Raw genomic sequence first — 27,383 nt, forward strand, 5'->3', positions numbered from 1 at the left:
CCACCTTAGTTTCTTCACAGTGTTCTAGTAAGAGCAAAGAACACATAAAAAGTCTGAGAATCCTCGATGACTTGCAAAGTACTCAACAGAAAATGGGCTTCTCAAGGAATGTCTGTTCTCTAAAACAAACTCACGGAAAAAAATCAAACAGCAGTCATTTTCAACCAACTACTGAGTCATGCCCTAACTAACTAGAATCCTAATTATTTTTAGAGACCATGTCCTCTTGTCCCAGTCCCACCCAAGTACCTGAATACTACCACAATGCTTTCCTTCTGCTGAAACCCATACATCCGACTACCTTAGGGACTAAAAGTACTTTACATTATATATTTGTTACATTATAAATTCATTATCATACAATAATATAACTAAGATAAACTTTTGCAATCACTGGGTCTGATGCTACCAACTTGGAGAAGAGAGAAATGAGACCCAGGTGGTATAAATGGCTTGGTCAAAGCTATATAGGTAGAAACTATGAGTGATGAAATAACTGAGAGAATTGTGTCCACAATTCTCCAGAATATCTATATAGGTGTGGAGTCACAGCTGGAACTGTGAGTTTCTTCACAGGTCACTGAATTCTGCCTTGGGCTTTCCATAAAGATTAGGTCTTATCAAATTTAAAATAGTCCTGTCAGTAAAAGGACTTGATCTTCAATAACAACCTTTTGAAGGGAGAGGGAAAGAAGAGGAGGAGGAGGACTCAAAGACAGATAATACTATGCTAAGTTGCAACTTCCCTCTATGTGCTTTATACAAAGCTTTTCCTTTCCTATATGACCTGACAGAAGAGGACCTGAAAACTTCCAGAAAGCAGCAAGCCTCTTAGATTAGCCTTTCAAGCAGGTCAAATGCAAACAATGAATATTCGAAAAATATCTATCTAATGCTAAACATTCAAGCATCTACATTTCCCCATGTTATGGAAGGAGGACTGCCAAAGAATTATATTTGTGTATTTTGAGACTACGTCCACATCTCTATTAAAAGAACAAAAAGTTAGTTTTCTAACATCACCTCCCACCAATGAACAAAACAATTTTGTTTAAAGACAAAAAGGCATCTCTAAGAGAAGTCTGCACACAGAAAACAAAAATAAATAGCACACACTGAAAATTGAGTAATATTGGAAATCAGCTTTGATTCAGGTTATTCACACTCACCATTCTTGCCACAAGTCTTCCCACTCCACCTATTAAAAATTCTAGGTTTCCCATTCCAGGCCACAGGGCTCCATCACAGCCTCAGTGTTAAACATTGTGGTGTTAGATTTCCAATATTGAAGCTTTATATTAAAAAGCATTTTAAAAGGACCACGGGTGAAGCATTACAGGGCCCAAGGGTATTCCAATACCCTCAAAAGGAAAACCACCTCCTGGAAGGGAAGTCACTTTCATCACCCCAAGACCACTGAATCTCCAGTGGGAAAATGTGAGCTCATGTGGTTAATTATGGCTATTTCAGACCATGCAACCTCAGATGTCACATTCTGTTGCCAATCACTTTAGCTAAAAAACCAAAAGGTTTAAGGTTTCCAGCATTGCAAGATCTGAAAGATTTGTACCTGCAACAGCCAAAACCCAGCTCTCTGGGGTGTGCTTTTCCAGTAAGCATTAATGACGTCCCTAACACCCAAGGCAGAGCAGAGGTTTGTGTACCTTACGCTGTTCTGGGGGTTAGAAAGGTCACAGACGATAGTTTTGTTAGTGAGAAGTTGGAGCACGAGTGGAGGGTCCAGGGAGAAACAAGAATGAACCTTAAGACTCAGGTATGTGAAAAAGATGCTAATTCCAACAAAGTTTTAAGGGGCTTGAAAATAAAATAAAAACCCACAGTTTCCTCATAATAAATATTCCTGGTTTTTTTTTTTTAAATATAGGTAACCACTCAAGGCTGCAGCTTTTGTATACTTTTTATGACAACAAATTCCACAAACACACAATGGCCATGACAACATTATAAATTAATTCAAATGTTCCTTTGATTTATATGTTGGACAAACTATTAATATTCAAACGCATCCAAGTACAATAAGTGATCTAAAAGCTCTTACCATCCTGCCTTCCCAATCACTGAGGCAGCTGATTTGTTAAGGAACCAAGCACCCACTGATCCAGACAGGACAAAATATTTAAGACTCTAATCACTGCCACAGCATCTATGGAATCATTCCATGTTCTCAATGAGACACTGTTTGACATATGGACTCTCCTTTCCAAGAACTCATGCCTGCATAAAGGGATACAGACACAGAAGGAAATCTGGGTCTCATTACCACAAAAGGCTCTTGTGTTATGGATTACTTAAACACACACACGCACACAAACATTTTTTTTCAGGCTAAATGTCTCGGTCAGTGGAACTCAGATGAACACCCTTCACTGGACAATTTTCTCCCACTGTATCCAGGTCTCCTTGGCATACTCCAGCAGTAACTTACCCATTTAGAAAAGCACAATAATGTTGGAGCACTACGGTGGAGTTTCCCAAACAGTATCACCCCATGCAGCATAAAGGCTGTCCCAGCAAAGTCTCATGAATATCACAGAATAACCAGCTTGGAGTTCCTTCACTAGAGGCTCTCCCAGAAAGCAGCTGCTATAGAATACTAAAAAGTTGTCATGGGTTTAAAGAGGTTATTATTCAAAGCGAGGAAGAAAACTGCACTGTGACAGGAATTATATGAATCTTAGAATCAGGCAGACCAGGAATAATCTTAGGTTTATTACTGGTTAATATGACTCCTTGAAAAAAATTAATCTCTCTGAGCTTCAATTTTCTTTTCTTTTTTTTTTAATTAGGGTAAATTTCTTTCCTCACAGATGGAATTAATTCTCACAGTTGTGAGAATTAGGGTAAATGTGAGAACATCATGATGTTCCATGTTATTATATTTCTTTCCCTTTTTTATTTTCTATGTTGAAATGGGTTCTCACTCTGCCACCCAGACTGGAGTGCAGTGGCACAATCATAGCTCATTACAGCCTCAAACTCCTGGTCGCCAGCACTCCTCCCACCTCAGTATCCCAAAGTACTAGGATTACAGGCATGAGCCACAACGCCCAGCCTATGTTACTATATCTCTACCAGCCTAAAATGTCTTCTTACTCTTTTTTCTACTGGAAAACATCATTCTATTTCTTAAGACACTGAAGTCATCTTCTCTGTAAGTTTTCCTGATCCTCTCCTGATAGAAGTGATTAATCTCACTTTTTTGAGTACCATATACCTGCTATAAACTTCTAAGTGCCTGACACAGAGTATGAATTCAATAAATACTTATTGATTGTCTGGATTACAAATCTGGTATCCTCAACTGGACTATAATCTCACTGAGGCAGGATCAATGTCTTAACCATCTCTTACATCCTCAACACCTGGCACCGTGGATGACATACACAGAACACTCAATACATTTAGTAAATGGAAGTGCCTTGCAGGATACTAACATAAGATTTTTTGTTTTTGCTTTTGTTTTTAGACAAAGTCTCGCTCTGTCGCTCAGGCTGAGTGCAGTGGCGCAATCTCAGCTCATTGCAACATTCGCCTCTGGGTTCAAGCAATTCTTGTGCCTCAGCCTCCCAAGTAGCTGAGATTACAGGCATGTGCCACCATACCCAGCTAATTTTTTGTATTTTTAGTAGAAACAGGGTTTCACTATGTTGGTCAAGCTGATCTCAAACTCCTGACCTCAAATGATCTGCACATTTCGGCCTCCCAAAGTGCTAGAACTACAGGCATGAGCCACTGCGCCTGGCCAACATAAGATTTTTAAAGTCCAGTATTACTGTATGTGCTTCTTAAAATTTCTGATTCCTAAGGGTGATGGGGAATGAACAGGACCTTAGAGTAAAAGTAAACATTTATTTCATTTTATCTCACATTTTGTTTTTCAACAACTGCACTAAAAAGCTACACTAATTAAAGGGTAGGGACACTGTATTCAGCTTGTTGGGCATTCTAAGTGTAGATAACTATAAAAGCTATGAAAAACTAGGAGAGAAGGAATTTCAAAGAAAACAAAATAGAAGCAAGACACATCTCAGAGTAATCAGACCACCACTCCTGATATTCCTGCTTCCCTGACTGCCCCCTTCAAATCATTCTGTATTTAGCAGCCAGAGTGACTTTTAAAAGCCTAACTCAGCTCATGCCATTCCGCTTCTTGAAGTCCCTCAGGCATTTCCTACTTCCTTGAGAATTAAATACCAACTCCTTACCCTGACCTCAAGGCCCTGGCTGCCGTCTCCTACCTCCTCTAAAGTAGCTCTTCCCTCACTCTCACTATGCTCCAGCTGCACATGTCTGGTCTTTTCTGTCCTTCCTTCCTCTCTCTTTTGCAACTAATTCTGATTATATTTATTGAGTACCTCCTATATGAAAAGCCTTTTCAAATGTTATTTCATTCAATCATCACAAGAAATTACAGATATAGATATCTTATTTTATAAGAAATTAAGCTGAAAGATTACATGATTTACCCAAAATACAAGTCTTTTCTCACATGTTTTTTGAGAGATGCCAAGCCCATTCCTCCTTCATCATCACCTTTGTACTTGCTGACACATCTCCCAGAAATGCTCTTCCCCCGGCTGCAGCATAGTTGGCTCATTTTAGCCTTCAATTTTATACTTCTCCTTAGAGAGGTCTTCTCTGACTGCATTTTCTTCCATTCTCTGGGATAGCATATTCCTCTATTAAATACTTGCTAGTTACTTATTTTCTTGTTTATTGGCTGTCTACCCCAGTAAGCTCCATGGAAGGAGAAAACATGTTTACTTTCTGCGTCATCGTATCCTCAAAGGCACAGTGCCTGACATTTAGATGTTCAATGAACATTTTTTTCAATGAATGATGTTCTGTATCCCAGGAAACTGGTACGGGACAAAAGTATTCAATATGTTTACTAAATGAATAAATGAGGAAAATGATGCACCATGGGCTTCAAGACACCACAACTTTGCCTAAAATTAACATCAAAACACATTTCTATGAGTGTCTTACAGATAGCTGAGGGAGCACTATGAAATGGAAACCAGACAAATCCCAGCTATATTATTACCTGGCTTTGTGGTCTCAAGCAAGTTACTGAATACCATTTTCCTTATAGGATCCCTTTGTTTTTGTGAGTATTAAAGATTAGGCAAAATCTTATGTATTTATAGCTATTGGTATACCTCACTTAATTTTTCACAACAATCATATAAGACAGGTAGGGCATAAATTAATAGTTCATTCAATCAATTAGGAAATCAACTCAAAGGTTACATGACTTGTTCCAAATTACATGGATTACAGAAGGGCAATCAGGACTTGAACATAGGTTTTCCAGCTCCTGGTTTATCACTCTCCTTTTATCACGTCCGAAGTACTTACAAGCAAGGGCCCAACGAGGTAACAAAACACTCTTAGATGTTAAATGATCACCAATAACAACAGCTTCTTTATAGGAAAACGAAAGTCCTGATCAAAACTAGCAATGCTCTCTTCTTCAGTAACTTCTCAAGTAGATAATATGCTGGCTTTGGGAATAATCTATAAAGATATTTAGTAGGCCTCAAAGCATTGTTTAGCCTAAGGGAAAAGAACCCACTTTGCTAACAATAAAAATAATCACTGATATGCCAAAGAAAATAAATTCTTTGGAATATTTGCAAAGTGAGTAGGAAAAGCAAAAGATTTTAAAATATAGAAATTACTAAGGATCATATTCTATAATACTTTTAATGTAATTTATTTATCTTCAGTTAAAAGATAAGAAAAATGGTAGTATAACAAATTAAGCCTGTAGTAATGGAAACTTCACAAAATTAAATTTTCAAATACTTTTTAGGTCAGCAGTAATATGACTTTCTAAATAGTAACAGAACAGATTTTGTTTGCTGTTCCTCTGCTTCCAAACACACATAAATTTTTCATAAAAATCGAACCAAAAGGAAGGGCAATTATTTGTATTCTTAAGAACGCTACCGCCTAATCTGCTTAAAGCCCATTTAAAAACTATTTTCTTTTAAATTTCTAATATAAAGTTCAGTAATTATTTTTCTATGATCAGAACTAACATTCTATCTCCTATCAAGGAGTCTGACATACAAACTTGCAATTGGGAAAGGACAGAAGGTCCAAAAATTCTTTTGGATAAAGTGCTAGGCAAAGAGCATTTCAAGATATTCTATTTCCATATATTAATATATACCAAATCTTCAAAATAAAAAATAAAATACCTTGGAAGTCCTCAGAATTAGGCAACTTGACACCACATACAAAGTAATCCTTATGTTCATTCTGTGAATTTAATTAAAGAATAAAATTAATAAATAAAGCAAACCGCTAAGTCAAATGTCAAATCTTAAACAAACTCTAAGTCAATAGGTTTGTGCTGACTTAAAACACTGTTCTAAATTCCAAGTATTATCATAATTGTTGAAGCTGGATGATGACTACATGATGATTCATTCTACTCTCTCCCTACATTTACATATACTTGACATTTTCTATAATAACATTTAAGACACTATGTCCAAGGAACAAGCCATGTAAAATTATCATAAAAATATCCTTGGTTCATTCACATATATAAATGGTTTAATAAAATTCTATAAGCAAACTCAAATCCTATTAGCATTCTTCTCTGAAAATTAGTCTTTTAAATAACTTGTCATTAAAAAGAAAACTATCAAATTTAGCAGATTTAGTTCTCTGAAAAATAATTCTAATCAATTTTATTAAAGTTTTCCTTTTTTCACTCCTTCTAAGAAACTAGGCTCAAAACCCTAATAGCCTGACAGTTAATGCAGGAATATCTTAAGTAACACTAATACATGAAAATTATCAATCATATTTTTAAAGCAGTACACATATATTTGCACATATGTGTCAGAAATGATGATAATGGGCCAGGTGCCATGGCTCACACCTGTAATCCCAGCACTTTGGGAGGCCGAGGCGGGTGGATCACAAGGTCAGGAGATCGAGACCATCCTGGCAAACACAGTGAAACCCTGTCTCTACTAAAAGTACAAAAAAATTGGCCGGGCGCTGTGGCTCACGTCTATAATCCCAGCCCTTTGGGAGGCCGAGGCAGACGGATCACGAGACCATCCTGGCCAACATGGTGAAACCCCAGCTCTACTAAAAATACAAAAATTAGCTGCACGTGGTGGCATATGCCTGTAATCCTACTTACTCAGGAGGCTAAGGCAGAAGAACCACTTGAACCAGGGAGTCAGAGGTTGCAGTGAGCCAGGATCATGCCACTGCACTCCAGCCTGGCGACAGAGAGAGACTCTGTCTAAAAAAAAAAAAATTAGCTGGGCATGGTGGTGGGCACCTGTAGCCCCAGCTACTCGGGAGGCTGAGGCAGGAGAATGGCGTGAATCTGGGAGGCAGACCTTGCAATGAGCCGAGATCGCATCACTGCACTCCAGCCTGGGCAACAGAGCGAGACTCCGTCTCAAAAAAAACAAAAAAAAGGAAGAAATGGTGATAATGGATAATGTGGTTAAGTAAAAAGATCCTAAAGAAACCAAAATAATTTGGCAGTCTTTCAGATGACGAATGCTTCCCACCACCAAAGTGATATAAATGAAATAGAACCTAAGACCAAACAAGTCTAAATCTATGATTTAAACAGACATTAGCTCCTGAATGAATCATGACAGAGCATAGATTAAGCCTAGAGTAATGAGTTTTTTCATTGAGAGGAAATTTCACACAGAAATCATCTTTTCAAAAAGAAAAATATTTTCAGAAAATTTGAAACTTACCAAATCAATAGGGTAAATGTAGGAAAGCTCAGAGAGTAATTGCCTGCAACGAATTGTCAACTGAGCATTAGTCTTCAAAAAGAGTTCTCTAATGAGGAAAGAAAAAATACACTTATTAAAAAATATACGCTTGCATGCTTTGTAACATTTATTTCCATACAATTAATGCAAAGAAAGATTATGCCATCTGTAATAGGCCACAGAAACTCCGAAGTAGAAGCATAAATAATAGCTACCATAAGTCTTGACCTATCTCCAAACAGTATCAATCAAGCTAATTATACACTGAGTGCTACACTGTGTGATTAGTACCATGCTAAGAAATGTAAAGGGGGCTGGGAGTGGTGGCTCACTCCCATAATCCTAGCACTTTGGGAGGCCCAGGAGTTCAAGACCGGCCTGGGCAATATAGGGAAATCACATCTCTATAAAAATAAAAAAATTAGCTTGGCTTGGTGGCATATGCCTGTGGTCCCAGCCACCTGGTAGGCTGATGTAGGAGGACTGCTGGGGCCTGGGAGGTTGAAGCTGTAGCGAACCCTGATCATGCCACTGCACTCCAGCCTAGGCACCAGAGCAAGACACTGTCTTTGAAAAAAAGAAATGTAAAGGGTACAAATGGCCTTATTTAGTTATCATAACAACTCTAGTAGGTTAATATTATTTATATCTATTTATAAAAAAGGAAACAATATTTGGAGAGTCTGAGTAATCTGACCAAGATTTCACAGTTAATTTAATGAGGCCAATTTGATTTCAAGAGAGATCTGGATGGTATTTCCTCAAAAAGTGTTCTATATTTCACTCAAAATTATGTATTAGAATTACCTCAAAACCCAACACGTTGGACTGTGAGAAAAAAAGTTAAAAATAACAAATAAAAAGCTATAGCATGAAATTACCCTTCTCTCTCTCTCTCTCTCTCTCTTTTTTTTTTTTTGAGACGGGGTCTCACTCTGTCACTCAGGCTGGAGTAGTGGCATAATCTTGGCTCACTGCAGCCTCAACCTTCCTAGGCTCAGGTGATCCTCCCACCTCAGCTTCCCGAGAAGCTGGGACTAAAGGTGCGCTCAACCATGCCTAGCTAATTTTCGTATTTTTTGCAGAGACAGAGTTTCACCATGTTGCCCAGGCTGGTCTCAAACTCCTAGGCTCAAGCTATCTGCCCGTCTCAGCCTCCCAAAGTGCTGGGATCACAGGCATGAGACACTGTGCCTGGCACCAGCTTTTCTCTTGCACTACTTAAGAAACATGACCAATAGGTAAAATACCTGTAAAGTAAGTTGCCTGATCAACTGTGTCAAGAATTTAAGAACAAAAGGAATTTAGGAGAAACTGTAGGTCAGAGTGTAAAAAACCTATAGTATAATGCGAAGAGCACTGTGGTATAACATGACATATATATGGTCTTTGTCCCTGGTTCTTATCACGGAGCACCTAAGAAACCTTGGAATTTCCTGAACGGTAAGAGTGTCTTTTGCTATTCATTATGAGCCCCTTTTGATCACACCAGAGTTTATGCTAATGAGATGTGTTAAGGCAGGGGCTCCTAGACAGCCTTAGGATGGAACTGGTCACTAGAAAGACCAAGATATTAGAAGGTTGGACTTTCTTCCCCACCCACCAAACTCTGAGAAGAGGGCTGGAGATCGAGACCTATGCAAACTCTTGTACAAGATGATTTAATGAGCTTCTAGACTGGCGGTGTCTGGAGACTGATGTGCACAGACAGGACCTGGAAGCTCCATGCTCCCTCCCCAATACCTTGCCCTGTGCATCTCTTCCATCTTGCTCATCTGTATCTTTTGTAATGTCCTCTATAATAAACCAGTAAGGGTTAACTAAATGTGTCTCTGAGTTCTGTGAGCTGCTCTAGCAAATTAATCAAATCCAAGGAGTGGGTTGTGGGAACCTCTATTTAAAGCAGGTCAATCAGAAGCACAGGTCACAACCTGGGGCTTGCCAACTGGCATCTGATGTGGTGAGGCAGTCTTGTGGGAATGAGTCCTTAATTCTGTGGGATCTGATACTATTTGCAGGAAGACAGAGTGAGAACTGAATTAAATTATAAGATATACAGTGAGGGTGTGCTGGAGAATCTAATGTCAAAAGCGTTGTATTGAGTGGTGTGTAACAGTACTAAAATCACTGGTATTTTTCTTATCTAAAACAGCACTGAAGACATAATGGGATCTAGTCCTGGCTTTGCTAGTGAGTTGGACAAATAGTAACTTACCAGAGCATTGCCTTCCTATCTGCAAATTGAGAGAATTAGAATAGATACTCTCTACGGTTTTCTCTAGGTCTAGCACTTATTTTATTTTATTTTATTTTATTTATTTGTTTTTGAGATGGAGTCTCGCTCTGTCGTCCAGGCTGGAGTGCAGTGGCGCGATCTTGGCTCACTGCAAGCTCCGCCTCCCCGGCTCACACCATTCTCCTGCCTCAGCCTCCCAAGTAGCTGGGACTATCCGTGCCTGCCACCATGCCTGGCTAATTTTTTGTATTTTTAGTAGAGAGAGGGTTTCACTGTGTTAGCCAGGATGGTCTCGATCTCCTGACCTCATGATCTGCCTGCCTCGGCCTCCCAAAGTGCTGGGATTACAAGTGTGAGCCACCGTGCCTGGGCGGTCTAGCATTTTCGAATCCCCAAGTGCTACTAAACTTTTTTGAAGAAAAGTGCAAGATGGATGGACTTTCCAGGAAAAGCAAGTGAAGATGAGCAAAGCAACCGAGGCACCAATGAATTAAGCAAATGTTGGAAAAAATGAAGAGAAAAATGATTGGCATTTGTTAAATGAATGCTGGGAGAGCGACTAAAATTAACTACAGTTGCATAGTGCCAATTTATTAAACGATATTTGAAAGTTAAGCAAAAGGATCACCATATTAAGAAGATAAAAATCAGGCATGATGGCTCACACCTGTAATCCCAGCACTTTCGGAGGTTGAGGTGGAGGATCACTTGAGGCCAGAAGTTCGAGGCCATAGTGAGCTATGACGGTACTACTGCACTCAAGCCTTGGGTGACACAGTGAGACCCTGTCTATGAATGAATGAATGAAATGTTTCTCCAAGTTTAAAAAAAAAAAGAAGACAAAAAATGAGGTAAAAATAGTATTTTAAGAGGAGAGTTATGATAGTAGCATGGAGAACAATCTGGAAAGCTGAAGAGACTGACGTTAGAGAGATAATCAAGTTGCTGAAGTAATTCAAACGAGCTAACGACAAGCAGGAGTAAATCTGAAAAAATTATTGAAAAAAAATCTATAAGCTAAACTGCATGTAGAAGACAGGAGGAAGAAATTCAAACATTAAACCATGATGCTGTGGCCTGAGAAACTCAGATAGTGTTCATGTTTCTGATTATAACTACATACTAGGAGCTTTCATAACTAACCTCTGGCACAGTGCATGACACACAGTAGGTGCCTAATTAATGAATATGTGTTGAATAAACAAATGTGTTACTGAGGTATATGGACTATAAATTAATACCAGCAGTTTTAAAGAATGCTACTTTTTCAAATCTATCCTCACGGTAAACTCCACACTCCCAGCAGTTCTTCTCAGTGTGCACTTACCTTTTCGCAGTGCACTCCTTCCTCAGCTCATTTAGGGATTCCTTCTGGAGTTGAAGTTTGAGATGCTCAGCTGAAAATGCACTTCCTAGAAAGAAAAGGAGACAATTCCATATGTAACATAGGATTACTCAATCACAACCAAAGAGGCCAAGCCAAATCCCTGACTGTGAGAGGGAAACAAAAAGAGTTAGGGAAAGTGGGTTAAGTACAGAGATCTTCTGGGGAGAGGAGCTAGAATAAACTTCCCTGTTGGTCCAATTTTCACACAAGTCCAGCCTCTCGCAGGAGCCTAAGAGTATACGCCTAAGACTCTCTGCCTATAGATATTTCTCAATTACTGACTGAGAAAGATGGTCAGCAATTGATAAGATATCAAAATTCAGACTTCACTTTAAAAAAAATGGGTGGTTAATTCCTTTCCAACCAAAAATGCTACAGAATAACATTACTGAAAGTATATTTTAAAAAAGAGTAAAAAAGTACCTGTATTTTGACTACTAAAATATAGTTGATAAATATAAGCAGTTTTTATGAACTGTCATCTTTCTCATATATATCATTACTTTAGGCCGGGCACGGTGGCTCATGCCTGTAATCCCAGCACTTTGGGAGGCCAAGACTGGCAGATCACCTGAGGTCAGGAGTTCAAGACCAGCCTGGCTAACATGGTGAAACCCCATCTCTACTGAAAATACAAAAATTAGCTGGAAATCGCTTGAACCTGGGAGGTGGAGGTTGCAGTGAGCCAAGATTGTGACACTGCATTCCAGCCTGGGAAATAGAATGCGACTCTGTCTCCACACAATCCCCCCCCACAAAAATCAGTATTTTAGTGAAAATCATAGTGTATAGGAAATGTGTATTTTGATTTTTCAACTATTTTCACATGATGACAGATAACCTGAGTTACAGCTGTATAAAATTCAACTCCATGAATGTGAATTACAGGAATATTTCACATTTTAAATGATACCCTCATACCTCAATTCTCCTTTTTTTTTTTTTTTTTTTTAAAGACAGGGCTTCTCTCTGTTGCCCAAGCTGGAATACAGTGGCATGACCAGAGCTAAATGCAGCCTCAACTTCCCCAAGCTGAGGTGATCCTCCTGCCTCAGCCTCCTGAGTAGCTGGGACAACAGGCACATGTCACAGTGCCCAACTAATTTTTGTATTTTTTGTAGAGATAGGGTCACTATGTTGTCCAGGTTGATCTTGAACTCCTGAGCTCAAGCCATCTGCCTGCCGTGGCCTCCCAAAGAGCTAGGATTACAGGCGCGAGCTACAGTGCCCGGCCTTCCCAACATATTTAAGCACGCTTCTCTTTCAACGTGCTATGAAGACCAGTAAGTTGGGAACTCTGACCCCAAAAGAATTTAACCAAGGAACACAACTTTTCAGCCCACAATATAACTTCTTCCCAAATCTTCACCTTAGTGATTTTTTAAGACCTTTAGGTTGACAACCTCTACCCCTACATACTTCATCAGAAAGTATATGAATTCTTCTACCACTAGAGAAACGTGCCATATCATTCTTCATCCCAGATAAATTAGGCTGCCTCAACTCAAACAGTGTTAACAAGACCACAAATAGGGACCAAAGACAGATCTGGGCTTCAAAACACAAATAAGTGTCCCCCTCCTCAGTTCAGAAGACTCTAGAATATGTTGTTACATGACCTCCCCTCAAGAAAATTCCTTGGCCGGGCGCGGTGGCTCAAGCCTGTAATCCCAGCACTTTGGGAGGCCGAGACGGGTGGATCACGAGGTCACGAGATCAAGACCATACTGGCTAACACGGTGAAACCCCGTCTCCACTAAAAAATACAAAAAACTAGCCAGGCGAGGTGGCAGGCGCCTGTAGTCCCAGCTACTCGGGAGGCTGAGGCAGGAGAATGGCGTGAACCTGGTGCAGTGAGCTGAGATCTGGCCACTGCACTCCAGCCTGGGCGACAGAGCGAGACTCCGTCTCAAAAAAAAAAAAAAAGAAAATTCCTTGCAATGTGGTAAAAAGGAAATTTTAAAAAATATCCTAACCAGCTAACAAATAGGTTAAAATGTAACACATCACATTCATTTCTCTATGAAAGGTAATACAGCTTATTGGTTCCACAGGAGTGGGCTCTCGAATAAAACTGAAGCAGTTTGGGTTATTTAGGGTCAGATAGAGAAGAACTAAGTATTTGAAGATACTTCAGAAAACTCAACCTAAATTCTAAAAGTCACTTCAAAATAAGTAATTATACTGAGGTAATGGTATACTCAAGCTCTACAAGGGTTGTTCAGGTTTTATATTACCAACCTGAATACTACATGACTGATGTTGTGTCCTTCTAAGGGTATCACATCTGGAAGCAATGATGTCTACGTTTAAGAGCATGCACACACCCTGCTTCTCATGTAAATTTCTCCCTAGAATGAGTTTAATAGTTTCTGTTTAAATCAATCTTTACTACAAATGCTGAAAAATAATATTCCAACTTCAGTAATTCCTCCATAATTATCAGTCAGCACTCAGCATTCTTCTCTAAGCAGGAGTCCCCCGTCTTCTCTATTAACTATCCATTATCAGTACAGAATCATTAATTCCTTTTCATTTTTCAATGATTTGTAACTTATTACTGTACATAATTATTTGGTGCTTAAGTGATCCCAGATTCAGCCAGTGGGACTCTCTTCAACCTGCCTCTAATGTCCTTGTGAGATGTTACCATCATGTTTTTTAAAATGCTACATTATAATCTTAATTTCCGTAGGATCTGTAGTGCTGTCCCCTCTCATTCCCGATACTGGTAATTTGTATTTTCTCTCTTTTTACTTAGTTAATATGGCTACAGGTTTATCAATTTTAGTGATCTTTTCAAGGAACTACCTTGTGGTTTCACTGACATCCTCTACTCTTTCAGTTTTCAATTTCACTGATTATTGGCCTTTATTATTTCCTTCCTTCGATTTGACTTGGGTCTAATTTGCTCTTCTTTTCTAATTTGTTAAGATACAAGCTTACATTATTGATTGGAGACGTTCTTTTCTAATATTGGCATCAAATGCTATAAATTTACCTCAAACTTCAAATGCTGTATTTTCATTTTCATTCGTTTCAAAATACTTTCCAATTTTCTTGTGATTTCTTCTTTGACCCATGGTTTATAATATATATAGTGTGTAATTGAGAAATATTTGGAATTTTCTAGATATTTTCTGTTAGTAACTTGTAGTTTATTCTGTTTTGGTGAGAAAACATACTTTGTATGATTTTAATTATTTTGTATTTGTTTTATGGTACCAAATGTGGTCTAACTGAATGTCCCATGTATACTTGAAAGAAATGCATATTCTGCTAGTGTTCAGTGGAGTGGTATGCTATCAATTAGGTCAAGAAAATTGATAGTCATGTCTTTTAACTGATTTTCTCTCTATTTATCTTTATCACTGAGGATGAGTGTTGTGGTTTCTAACCATAATTGTGCATTTGCTTATTTCTCCTTTCAGTTCTATCAATTTTTGCTTTATCTATATTAAAACAATATTGCTATGTTCACACTTATTTAGAATTGTTATGTCTTTTGGTGAACTGACCTGTTCACCAAGATGTAATATCCCTCTTTATTCCAGGTAGTAATCCTTGTTTTGAAGTCTACTTTGCCAGATATTAATATAGACACTACAGTTTTATTTTGACTGTTAGTTACATGGTACATCTTTTTCCATCCTTTAACTTTTAATCTATCCTTTTTCTTTTTTTCCTTTTTTTTTTTAAGAGACAGGGTCTTACTCTGTTGCCCAGGCTATGGTGCAGTGTGCAGTGGTGTAATCTTAGCTTACTGCAGCCTCCAACTCCTGGACTCAAGCAATCCTCCTGCCTCAGCCTCCTAAGTAGCTAGGAATACAGGTGCATGCATCAGGCCTGGTGAATTTTTAAGTTTTTTTGTGTGTGTGTTGATGGAGTCTCACTATGTTGCCCAGGCTGGTCTCGAACTCCTGGCTTCAAGCAATCCTCCTGCTTTGGCCTTCCAAAGTGCTAGGACTACACATGTGAGCCACCACACCTGGCGATAAATCTACCTTTATATTCAAAGTGGATTTCTTGTAGACAGTATTTATTTGGGTCTTGTTTTTGTTTTGTTGTAAATCAAATCTGGACAATCTCTTTTGTAACTAGAATATTCAGACTACTTACACCTAATATAAACATTGCTACGATTAAAATCTACCATTTTGCTAGCTGTTTTCAGTATGTTCCATCTCTTCTTTGTTCCCTTCTCTCTCTCTTTTTAAATGCTATTGGATTGATTATTTTTTAGTATTTCATTTTTCTTCACTATTGGCTTATTTTTTAATCTCTTTAAAAATGTTTACTGGCTGCCCAGGAATTCACAAAATATATCTTTAATTAAGCATAGTCTACCTTCAAAAACAGGTTGAGCATACCTTATCCGAAATGCTTGGGATGGGAAGTGTTTTAGATTTAATTTTTTTTCAGATTTTGGAATATTTGCATTATACATACTGGTTCAACAACCTTAAACCTCAAAATCTGAAATCTGAAATGCTCCAAGGAGCATTTCCTTTGAGCATTATGTTGGCACCTAAAAAGTTTTAAATTTTGGAATATTTTGTATTTCAGATTTTATGATTAGAAATATTCAACTTGTAATATTATACCACCTCACATACAGCATTAAAAAAACTAAAAATATGGCTGGGCACAGTGGCTCACACCTGTAATCCCAGCACTTTGAGAGGCCGAGGCGGGCAGATCATGAGGTCAGGAGTTCGAGACCAGCCTGACCACCATGGTGAAACTCCATCTCTACTAAAAATACAAAAATTAGCCAGGTGTGGTGACGTGCACCTGTTAATCCCAGCTACTCAGGAGGCTGAGGCAGGAAAATCACTTGAACCCAAGAGGCGGAGGCTGCAGTGAGCCGAGATGGCACCACTGCACTCCAGCCTGGGTAACAGAATAAGACTCTATCTCAAAAAAAAAAAAAAAAAAAACTGAAAAAAGTATACTTTCAATTCTTCCATTTCCCAGTTTTCAAATTCTTCATATGTTTTACTTTATGTATGCTATAATCCCACAAACACCATTATTTTTGCTTTAGAAAGTTGATCATCTATTTTTTTCTTTCTTTTCTTTCTTTTTTTTTCTGAGGCAGAGTCTCACTCTGTTACCCAGGCTGGAGTGCAGTGGTGCCACCTCAGCTCACTGAAACCTCCGCCTCCTGGGTTCAAGTTAGTCTCCTGCCTCAGCCTCCCCAGTAGCTGGGATTACAGGCACCTGTCACCATGCCTGGATAATTTTTATATTTTTAGTAGAAATGGGGTTTCACCATGTTGGCCAGGCTGGTCTCGAACTCCTGACCTCAGGTGATCCACCTGAAAACACACATATTCCTTTCCTCCCTCCTTCTTGCTCCACCACACCCCTAGACCATTATATTCAAACTGCTGAAAACCAGAAATGAAGAGAAAATATCCAAGGCAGCCATAGAAAAAAGGCATATTACCTGCAGAAGAACAAAGATTTCCTAACCTGTCCTCAATCTTTCTTGTGAAGCTCCAATAGAGGTCTATGTGGAAGAAACCGTAAGCTGGTAAAATCTGCCTTATATCTGCCATAGTCACATACTAGTCCATATTTGGTCATTAATGATTTGTTAAAAGCTTTAGCTCAATTATTACATAGCAGCCCCACTTCTTCCCATGCTCTGCCATTAGTAATCAGTGCTTACAACCAATCTCTCCTTGGATGCTGTCTTTCCTTATACTCAAGCGTATGGTTGCCTTGAGATTCTAGTTTTCTGATGGATTTAGGAAAAGTTATGACTTTGTACATTATCCAGTGTTTTTTTTTTTTTCTTCTTAGGGTAGAAGTGAAACTCCTTCCACCTACATCTTAGGCAGAGGCTGGAAGGAAAATCTGAGGATATTAATTTGATTTTTTTAAAGTTCTCCATTCCTTGTATTGTCTGTTTATTTTGGGTCAGTTATTCTGTTTATTCAACTTGGTCTCATTCATGCTGTTTTCCTCAAATATCTGATGATCCTTAATGCTCCTTTCAAACCCATGAATAAGTGATTAGACTGATTAGTATAGACAACTGGCATAGGTTTCCTTCGGAGCTATGAGATTTACTTCCATAAAAGCCCTCACCCCTTAGTGCCATTAGTATAACTGAGTTGGTCCTGTTGACAATTAGGCTTCCCTTCTGGGTATATATGCTGGGAGAAGGTATACTTTTACTTTGAATTACCGTAACTGTCAAAGGGAGCTTCACATTGGGATTTTATTTTGGGTAGGTATTTCACTTCTGAGTAGAGTTGTCTTTCATGTTTTCCTCTGGGTTGGCTATAAAAGTCCAATCGCTTTAGGTTCTACTGCGACTTTCTACCATGTCAAACACTTATATCACGGGACCTAACCAGGTCAAGAATCCATTATGTTTAGAAAGCAGCTATAGCAAATGTTATAGAAAGTTGCTCCAAATGCACACAAGGAGGAGAATGGGCCAACAGGCTCAACTACCCTGATTATTGCTCTGGTAAATTCTTGGTTTCAATACTGGCAAATTCCAAGCTTGAAGCCTCTGATGGTTCTATCAGGAACCCTGCCTGCAGCTGTTTCTATTTGTGTTCTAGGCTGCAGTTTTTCTCTGCTTTAGTTTATTCATCAAAACAGTCCTATTTACTTTGTGACTTTGAGAACTGTACCAAAACCTTTGCTATTCCAATGACATCCTCTTTTGTTTCCACCAGCACTATGGTTTCATTCTTTATATATGTATATTTATTATCACATCAATAGGTCATTGGGAAAGCGGGAACACAAATGCCGGAGCTTGGTTTACCATCTTCCGAAACTGCTTTGGCCCTGTCGAGGCATATATCAATGTTCTACTCTGTTAAATCAGATAGCCTCTCTGTTAAGCAAGAAAACAAGTCAGGCAATATAATTTTAATAGCAAAATGTCAATGTCGGCTCCTATAAATATAATAGCTAAGGACTATGAATCTTGCTTCCAGCAACAAAACAAAACACAAACTCTTGGTTCTCTCTCACCAGAGTTTGGTCTGAGACTGGCCAATGGCCAACTCCTGTCAAAATTACAGTTAAAACCAATAAACTGTCATTCTTCTGGGTTTTCTACATTAAGTCAGATGACCAAAAAGCAATATACTTGGAGTACTTTAGCTTCCTTCCCTGCAGAAATGCCTTTTCTGTACTATGATTTATGATGCTGCCTTTCTCAAGGGTTAACAGATATTTCTTGCTGTAACTTTTGCAAAATTACAAGTGACTTTATTTCATTATGATATTTAATATCTTGCACATAAGAAACTATTCTCTGCATTTAGTGCTAAGAGAGTATTTTTATTTCTCCCCTATAGAACTGATAGGCTTCGTTATTAAAAGGCAATGTAAAACAAACGATACCTTTCATACTTCTACACAATTGGCTTGACAGCTGAGGTCAGAGCTAATATTAGTTCTTAAGAACAATAAGCAGATCCTATGGAAGGCAGTGAACTGTATTTAGAAAGCTCATGGACTTATGAATCAGAAAGATCTAGGTTGAAATTCTACCCATGCTACTTTCAAGACTCTAGACAAGTTTCAACTCTGAACTTCATTTTCCTCATCTGTAAAATGGGGAGAGTTTCATTTTTAACATTTGCATTCTTGTGCCTGTCCCCAATAAGCTTTACTGGAATTGCTCACAATTCCCTAAGCTACTTCCATGCCTCTGTATAAACTGTTCCCTTTACCTGAAAGGTCTCACCTTCTACCCCTATTAGAACAATACTGTATACTCTTCTAGGCTCAGTATGTCACCTCCTTTACCTGCTGTTCTGATTTTCATATGTTTATATTCTGTGTTCCTACAGTACCCTCTATATACTTCTGTTACATATTTATCACACCTGCCAAATTGACTCTAATCGCAATGTCTGGTTCTTTGTAAGTGTTCCACAAATGATGAATAAATGAATTGACATGGGCATATAAGCAGAAAAATAAAAATCAATGCTCTTTCTACTTCCTTTATAAGTCATACGCTCTCTTTTTACTTTTATGTTCAACCATCTCAACATAAACTTTTTTTTTTTGTAAACGTTACTTTCAGTGCATTTTGGGAGTAAGTGGAGAAAAAATTATGACAAATCAATATACAATTGTGTCAGGTGGCATATTTCTACATATCTATACCTTCCATGGGAAAAAAAGAGAGATTAAAATCTGACAGTTTGCCATTCCTACAACCTAATAAGACATTAATTGGAATAAATTACTTACATGGAAATTGAAATAAAATCAGAAGTTTGGTTAGGACTCATATTTACCTGCCTCTTCCCCAAACTACCCCTGCCACAAGTTGTCTGGTTTTTATTGCTAATAGCATAAATCCTAGGGAGAATCTGTCCTCAGGTCCAGACATTTTTTTGAAAGTCAGGTATTAATAATTTTGAAGAAGTCTATTTAAGAATTTCTGTCACATGGTTATTTAAAAAATCAGAATACCTATAAACTAATAAAATTTACATTTTGTCATCATTTCAAATAAATATATTTTGAGTTTAAAAACTGAGAAATAACTTTTCATAAGTAACTGTATGACCTAAGAAAAGGAAAAAACTGTTATACAAGACTTAATAATGTATTTACAACTTCAAATAGAAACCTATGACCTTCTGATAGAAATTAAAGTATCAATTTAAATATACCATGTGATTCTTCTTTTATCTGAGATGCAGACCAAAAGGAAAATAGTAATTTACCAACCAGGCAGAAGCTAATTAAACAGAACAAACTACATATGTAGGTCACCTTAATTACTCTTTTTTTGTTTTTGTTGTTGTTTTGTTTTTACAAAATGACGATAAGAAACGATCACAATTGATGGGAACTTCACATAAAATATTTTGGCAACAACTTTTTATTCACTGAAATTACCAAGAGTAATTTCTTTCCCCAAATCTGAGCAACAAAATCTGACATATCTGACCTCTCCTATTCACTATGTCACCAAAATAATGTGTTTGTTTTTGCTCTTAATTGCCAAAGTAAAATAGGAGAAAAAAGTATGGCTAGTTACAGAACTCTAACAGGTCATTCCCACCAAATGGCTTTTCAGTATTAAACAGGCAACAGTCATAGACACACCTGGGTCAAAGATATTTAAAAAAAAAAAACTTTTATAAAATGCTGGAAAATATATCATCAGCATTAAACTTATAATAATAACAACAATAAAGAGATGCATAAAAAAAGGTGAAGAGATCACCATCATTCCCACCAGTCCTACCTTTCTGAGATAACCAAAATCTTAATAGAGCTGAAAGAAATCTTGACTGTATAATTCACAATTTTTCGTTTTGTTTTGTTTTGTTTATGTAGAGGAAATAAGCTCAAAACGTTGAATGACCTGTCTGAGGACAAACTTGGAAAATGGCAGAGCCAAATCAAAGCAATCTTTGCAGAAAATTCACTTCAGTCACACTGTAATAAAAAGGAACAAAGCAAAACAAAGTTCTCTAGCTAACACCTCACAGGCCAAATAGAAAAACAGCAAACTGTGAGTTGATCTGGACATATACTAGAGAAAGCAGTAATGACGTTTTGTTTAGTGGAAACAAGACAGGCTTTGGAGCAAGATAAACCAATGTTTGAACTGGAATCTGTCACTTAATTGGGACCTCAGGCAAGTGTCTCTCAGCTCTAATTTTCCTGATTTGACGTAAAAATTATCTTAAGACTATTTTAAGAATAATATACCAAAACTAAAATATCTGCATGTTACAGGATTTCAATAAAAGTTTTCTACTTCATGTGATTTATGTGGGATTCAAATGAATGTTTTGCAAAGTTTTAGGTACTACAGAATACTGAGAAAAGCAAAGAATTTAGAGTTGAAATCTGTGTTGAATTTGGGTCCACATCTCAACTTTGCTCCTAATTGTGTGTTCCCGGCCAAGTCACTTCACTTCCCAGTACCTCACATATACAATGAGGGTAACATCTGCCCTACTTAGCTTTCAGAGATGCTTTAAGGATCAAATATAAGAACTTTTGTATAAGCACTTTTTAATTGTATGGTTATCCTTACTATGAAGAAAGTAACTGTATTAAAAAGTAGCTTCTTCCCACAAAGATTGGAGAACTCTCCTTTTAGATAAAGTTAATACCACTTCCCAGGCACCACTGAAGTATTCTTGGGTTTTTATCAACATTTGTTTATAGGTGATATGATCTGGATGTGTGCTCCTCCAAATCTCGTGTTAAAATGTGATCCTCAATGTTGCAGGGGAGGACTAATGAGAAGTACTGGAACATGGAGGTGGACCCCTCACGAATGGCTTAACGCCATCCCGTTGGTGATAGTGAGTTCTTGCTTTGGTAGTTCACAGGACACCTGGTTGTCTAAAAGAGTATGGCAATTCTCCTGCCCCCCTCACTTCCACTTTCACCATGCGATACGCCTGCACTGGCTTCCCCTCCACCATGACCGTGAGCTTCCTGAGGCCTCACCAGGAGCAGATGTTGGCATCATGCTTCCTGTACAGTCTGCAGAACCACAAGCCAATTAAATTTCTTTTCTTTATCAATTACTCAGCATCAGGTATTTATTTATAGTGATGCAAAAATGGACTAATACAATAAGAAACCTACATTCTACTGAACACATTTCCTTAAAACCAACATTTCATACCATTTTTTGAGCTAAGTTTCCAGCAAACTAATTTTGATAGTGTTGCTTTTCAAAGATTTGGTGGTTGTGTCAGGACAAAAGACCCTGTAAAGCAACACAGAATTCATTAATGGGAAGATTACTTGGCTTGAGTTACTGAGGGGAAATCTGGTTTTTATTAAACATCCTAAGTTAAACTACTAATATCTTCCAGAAATGAAAATATATACACTAATAAACATTAATACTGAAAAGATCAGCTCATGACCCAGCTGGAAGTTGCTGTAGACCACAAGTTGAGAACCACTGCCTTTGAGGGATAGGAAAGGAAAACGTCTGAGTGTGAAGTAATGAGGTCCTTTAGAGTTATGTGACCACTCAGCAAGTCAGCAGCACGGATAAAAATTGTCTTTTTGGCACTTGCCAATAAATCATCCTGCTGCAATAAATTTTCATGGACAAAAATACAAGCACCTGGTTTCTTCCAACTGTTTATACAAATTAATTCCTACGTCACTATTATCAGCAGCTATCCTTACTAAATAGATGTGTAAAAAGATGCAGACGGTAAATAATTCCTTTGTGGACATTCAGAAGAATCAGTAGCAAAGTCACAGTTAAATATGATATATTACTGACTTTATATCCTACCTGAGCTCTTGGACTCAGAACCAAGTACCTAGATAAGCACCAAGTGCCAGGCACAATATGTAAGAATCCACTAGTAATATTTGTATTAGCAAATCATTTCACTACTCCCTAAGAAACAAACTAAATCAAAGCTGCAAATGCAAGACACAAATACCTTTTTTACCTTCGCTGACCAAACACCAGTGACTATTGTGCTTCTAAAATATTTTAACTTAGCTCAAGATTCATTAAATAGTACATTCATGTAACTGTACAAGAATAATGTTCAACACAAGCATATAATAGTGTATGTTTAGAATAGGATATTGAAGAATAAGTATGTATCTGGTTACTTAGCACAACCACTATGAAGAACACAGGTCCCCCAAAATTAGACCAGGTTATGCTAGTAAATAAATGTGGTTATCTGTATCCAGCCATCCCCCTTCCCCACTCCCCAGTGCCAAACCCCCACAGCCCACAAACATTCGCAATGGGAGTAAGAGTGAAGCCAACAGCAGCACTCTTTCTCCTATTTATGTTAGGAACCAGAGTGTCAACATTAGATCCTAACCTTCTGAGGATTCTAATAGTCCAGGGGAATACAAAGTAACTCTCATCTCAAAAACATATAGAAAAGTGAGAAAAGAGCACTTGAAGTACAAAATCGGTGTTAAAAATCAACGATTGTGACCCACCATGACAAACACATATTTAACTTGAAGATGACCATTCTTTCTCTGCAGGGTAAAACAGAGATCCAAGACTGTGCAACTGATTTGGCTGTCAGAATTAAAATACTAGAAGAGACATCTACAACAATTCTATAATCTCCCTTTGCAGCACAGTTAGGCAGCAGTAACTCTGAACACAGGCTCCGCCATAACTTTCTAAGTATGTGGCTTTGGGCACATAACTTGTTATGTGGCTTTGGACAAATCATCCTCATCTGCAAACTGGGTACTAATATGTAGTATCTTTATCATTAGAAGGATAATAACAGTATTTTTAATGTGTAGGACTATTAGGACAAAATTAGGTAAAGAAGAAAAAATATGACATTTCCTGGCACTAATAGTCTATATATAAAAGCAATTAATACAAGCTTGCATTCTATAAAATATAAATACAAGCTCCTATTCTGTAAATATGAGCAATTATTATTAAACCTCAGTCTTATAAATGGTATAGATATAACTGTTTAGAGGTTCATTTGCTTATAATCTAAGGATAGACATCCTGGACCTCTTTCTATCCTAATAGGCAAATATACAACCAGAAACAGTTAAAGAACTATATCTCCATATCTTTTTGCCATATTCTAGAATAAAATATATCCCTTGGCTTTATATATGATACTAGCTATAAAAATGTAGTATTAGTCAGTGATTGAGAGCTTTGGAATCAATAGATTCCAACATCACCTCTCATTAGCTACATGAATTTAAGTAAGTTACTTAATCTCTCTGACCCTAACATAGTTTCCTCAGCTATAAAAGGTAAATAATAATAGCATCTACCTCATAAAGTTATTGTAGTGATTAAACAGTATCACATATTTATAGTAATAAGCACTGTACTGGATACATTATTGCTACTATTATTAGTCTTACTAGAAAAGGTCAAAAGTCCTTAAACCCTTCAAAACCTTATAGTGTTTTCATTTTGAAAGTTAATGATCTTTAAAAAGGTAAGCTATGCAGACACATATGCCACAGGTAGCAGGCAATGTAAGTACAGTAAAAGTTGATGGTACTTCCAAAGCACTGTAAGAAATGTGCCTTTTCACAGAAGATGAAATCTTTTGAAGCAGGCCTTGTACGTACAAAACAACTGTCTATTTATTTGGGGCCACTGTAACACAGACAAATGGACTTTATCATAATGCTTTATGATTTTAAATGGCATTATTCCTTTTGACTCTCATTTATAAATGTCAATATGCAAGTTGTATTGGAATGCAGATATTTATCACTGCCAAACAACGTATACTTTTTCTGCAGTCTTTCTCATAAGAATATCAGTCTTCCCACATGAATGCTAAACTAGAAGTTAGAGAAGTCTTTCTTTAGCAATGATACCCATGACATGACACCAATAAGCATAAGTATGATGCTTTCATTCAACAAATATTTATTCTATGTGTACTATATCCCAGGTATTATACCATGCCTAAAAGATATGAGTATTTAGTGTAGTCCTTGAACAGTGCCTACCCTCAGAATCTGTCTAGAGAAGGAGACAGACTAATAATCAAAGTGCTATCATGGAAAAATATAGGGTGCTATGGAAACACACAGTAGTACATTTAACCTAGGGGTGGGAGGAGAAAGGAAAGGGAACCAGTGATGGTTTCTTGGTGAAAACAGCATTTAGGCAAAGGCCTGAATGCAGGTAAGATAGAACAAAGCATACTTAAGTAACTAAAAGAGTTCAATGTGGTTGAAGCGTTCAGATTGAGATGAGCCACCGGAGGCCTTTGTAAGTCATCTTGAGTTGAGACTTTTATCTTAAAGGTACAGAAACCCACCAGAGTATGATATAGGAATAAAACAGATGGTGTTTTGCTCCTATTTTTATAAGACCATTTCATTTTCATAACTCACCTGATCATATCATATACATTCTTGCTACACAAAATGTGGTTCATAGACCAGAAACATCAGCAGAACTTGGAAGCCTGTTAAAACTCAGTGAGACACAGTTTTAAGTATTATTATTAACCCCATTGGAGAGATAACACTAAGTTATTGGACAAGGTTACACAGCTGGTAAACAATGAAGCCAAGCATGAAACAAGGCATTCTGAATCAAAGTCTGTTCCTTTAAAAACTTATTTTTTAAAATTACTGAAATGAAGAAAAATCATATTTATAAAATTATTCTTTGTAATGTAACTTATATTTCATATAGGTCAAAACTTTAAAACTTGCTTAAAATAACTTATTTTATTCACATTCCAAATACACTCTTGCCACAGTAGATTTTCTGTTTCCTATCACCAATGTCAACTATGTGAAATACACCGAAAACTAACCAGGAAACCACAAAAGGATGCAACAAATAAAACAATGATAAATAATTCATGTACTACATTTAATGGCACATTACCTATATAAAAGCCCCTCAAAGATTCATGCTGTGTAATACTCACTGAGGGCCTCAATGTTGGGCACTGAGAAGGATACCATAAAAATGCAAAGTCCCTGCCCTGAAAGGGCTTACCAACTAAGTGGGAACGTAAGACGATATCAAAATGCTATGGGAACACAGAAGAAGGAGCAGGAAACTTTTATCTGAGGGAAAAAAAAGTCTCAAGGAGAGGTAGTATTTGAGCACGTCTTTGAAGAACCAAAAGAAATAAACCAAGGAGAGATGAGTCGTGTGTTCTCATAAAAGCAAGTATAGAGGTAAAAAAGCAAAGGAAAAAGACTTCTATCTCTGACTGATGGAACAACATACATCAGATTTTCCTCCCACTGTAAACAACTAGAAAGTCATACAAAATTATATGTAACAACAGTTTTCAGACAATAGATAAGAGGCAGCCTAGTATAATGATGCCTGGGAGAAAGAAAACAAGAAATGTAAGCCCTATAACGGCTCCAAATCACTACATGCAGAGTGTTTCCAGGCCACAATGCAGAGGGTGAACAAACACAAGGAAAGTTCCAGAACTGGCCGGGCGTGGTAGCTCATGCCTGTAATCCCAGCACTTTGGGAGGCAGGCGGATCACTTGGGGTCAGGAGTTCAAGACCAGGCTGGACAACATGGTGAAACCACATCTCTGCTAAAAATTCAAAAATTAGCCAGGCATGGTGGTGGTACACACCTATAATCCCAGCTAGTGAGGAGGCTGAGGCAGGATAGTCACTTGAACCCAGAAAGTTGCAGTGGCCTGAGATGATGCCAGTGCACTCCAACCTGGGCAACAGAGTGAGACCCCATCTCAAAAAAAAGGAAAAAAAGAATAAACTTTTTAAACAATGACGAATAAACACAAAATACACTGTTAAGATGGGAAGAAAAAATATGTAAAGCATATATCTGATAAAGAACATATCCAGAATATAAAAAGAACTCTTACAACTTAGTAATAAGGTTACCATCCACCTCCCTTCCCCACTTTCCAAAAAACAGATGAAAGACCTAAACAGACATTTCATCAGAGGAAAGAGACAGGTAACAGGTAAGCACAAGAAAAGATGCTCAGCCACATTAGTTACCAGGGAAATACAAATTAAAACAGTGAGAAACCACTACATACCCAGTAACAAGGCTAAAATCTAAAATTAATGTTTAGACGTGGATTAAGTGAAACTTTCATATATTGCTAGTTGAAAATGCAAAACAGCTTAGTAGTTTTTTAGAAAGTTAAACACACATTTACTATACCCCAGCAATCCCACACCTAGTTATTAATATTTAACCAACAGAATATACCCACACAAGGGCTTATACTTGAATATCTACTGCAGCTTTATCCACGATAATTCAAAACTGGAAACAAACCCAATGGCCATTAACAGGTAAATGTATAAACAAAATGTATGTACATATAGTGAATACTACACAGCAATGAAAAGATGAATTCCTGACACAGACAACCACATAAATTCCAAAGCTACTATGCTAAGTGAAAAAAAGCCAGATATAAAAAGTGCATATTGTAAGATTCTATTCATATGAAATGCTAGAAAAGG

At 37.6% G+C, this 27,383-nt stretch overlaps 1 protein-coding gene across 2 annotated transcripts in view; it reads right to left on the minus strand.

Annotated features, from left to right (window-relative positions):
- Window positions 1-27,383, minus strand: part of UVRAG (UV radiation resistance associated) — a 333,543-nt gene that overhangs the window by 128,134 nt on the left and 178,026 nt on the right. For both annotated transcript variants that reach the window (XM_011942003.1, XM_011942004.1), the window contains exons 9-11: window positions 11,357-11,441; window positions 7,773-7,860; window positions 6,231-6,291 (exon numbers count right to left, since the gene is read on the minus strand). In XM_011942003.1, the coding sequence (XP_011797393.1) occupies window positions 6,231-6,291; window positions 7,773-7,860; window positions 11,357-11,441 (234 nt within the window). The remainder of the gene's footprint in view (window positions 1-6,230; window positions 6,292-7,772; window positions 7,861-11,356; window positions 11,442-27,383) is intronic.

Source organism: Colobus angolensis, unplaced genomic scaffold (assembly GCF_000951035.1).
Source record: "Colobus angolensis palliatus isolate OR3802 unplaced genomic scaffold, Cang.pa_1.0 Scaffold205, whole genome shotgun sequence".
In the NCBI taxonomy this organism is placed as follows: Eukaryota; Metazoa; Chordata; class Mammalia; order Primates; family Cercopithecidae; genus Colobus; species Colobus angolensis.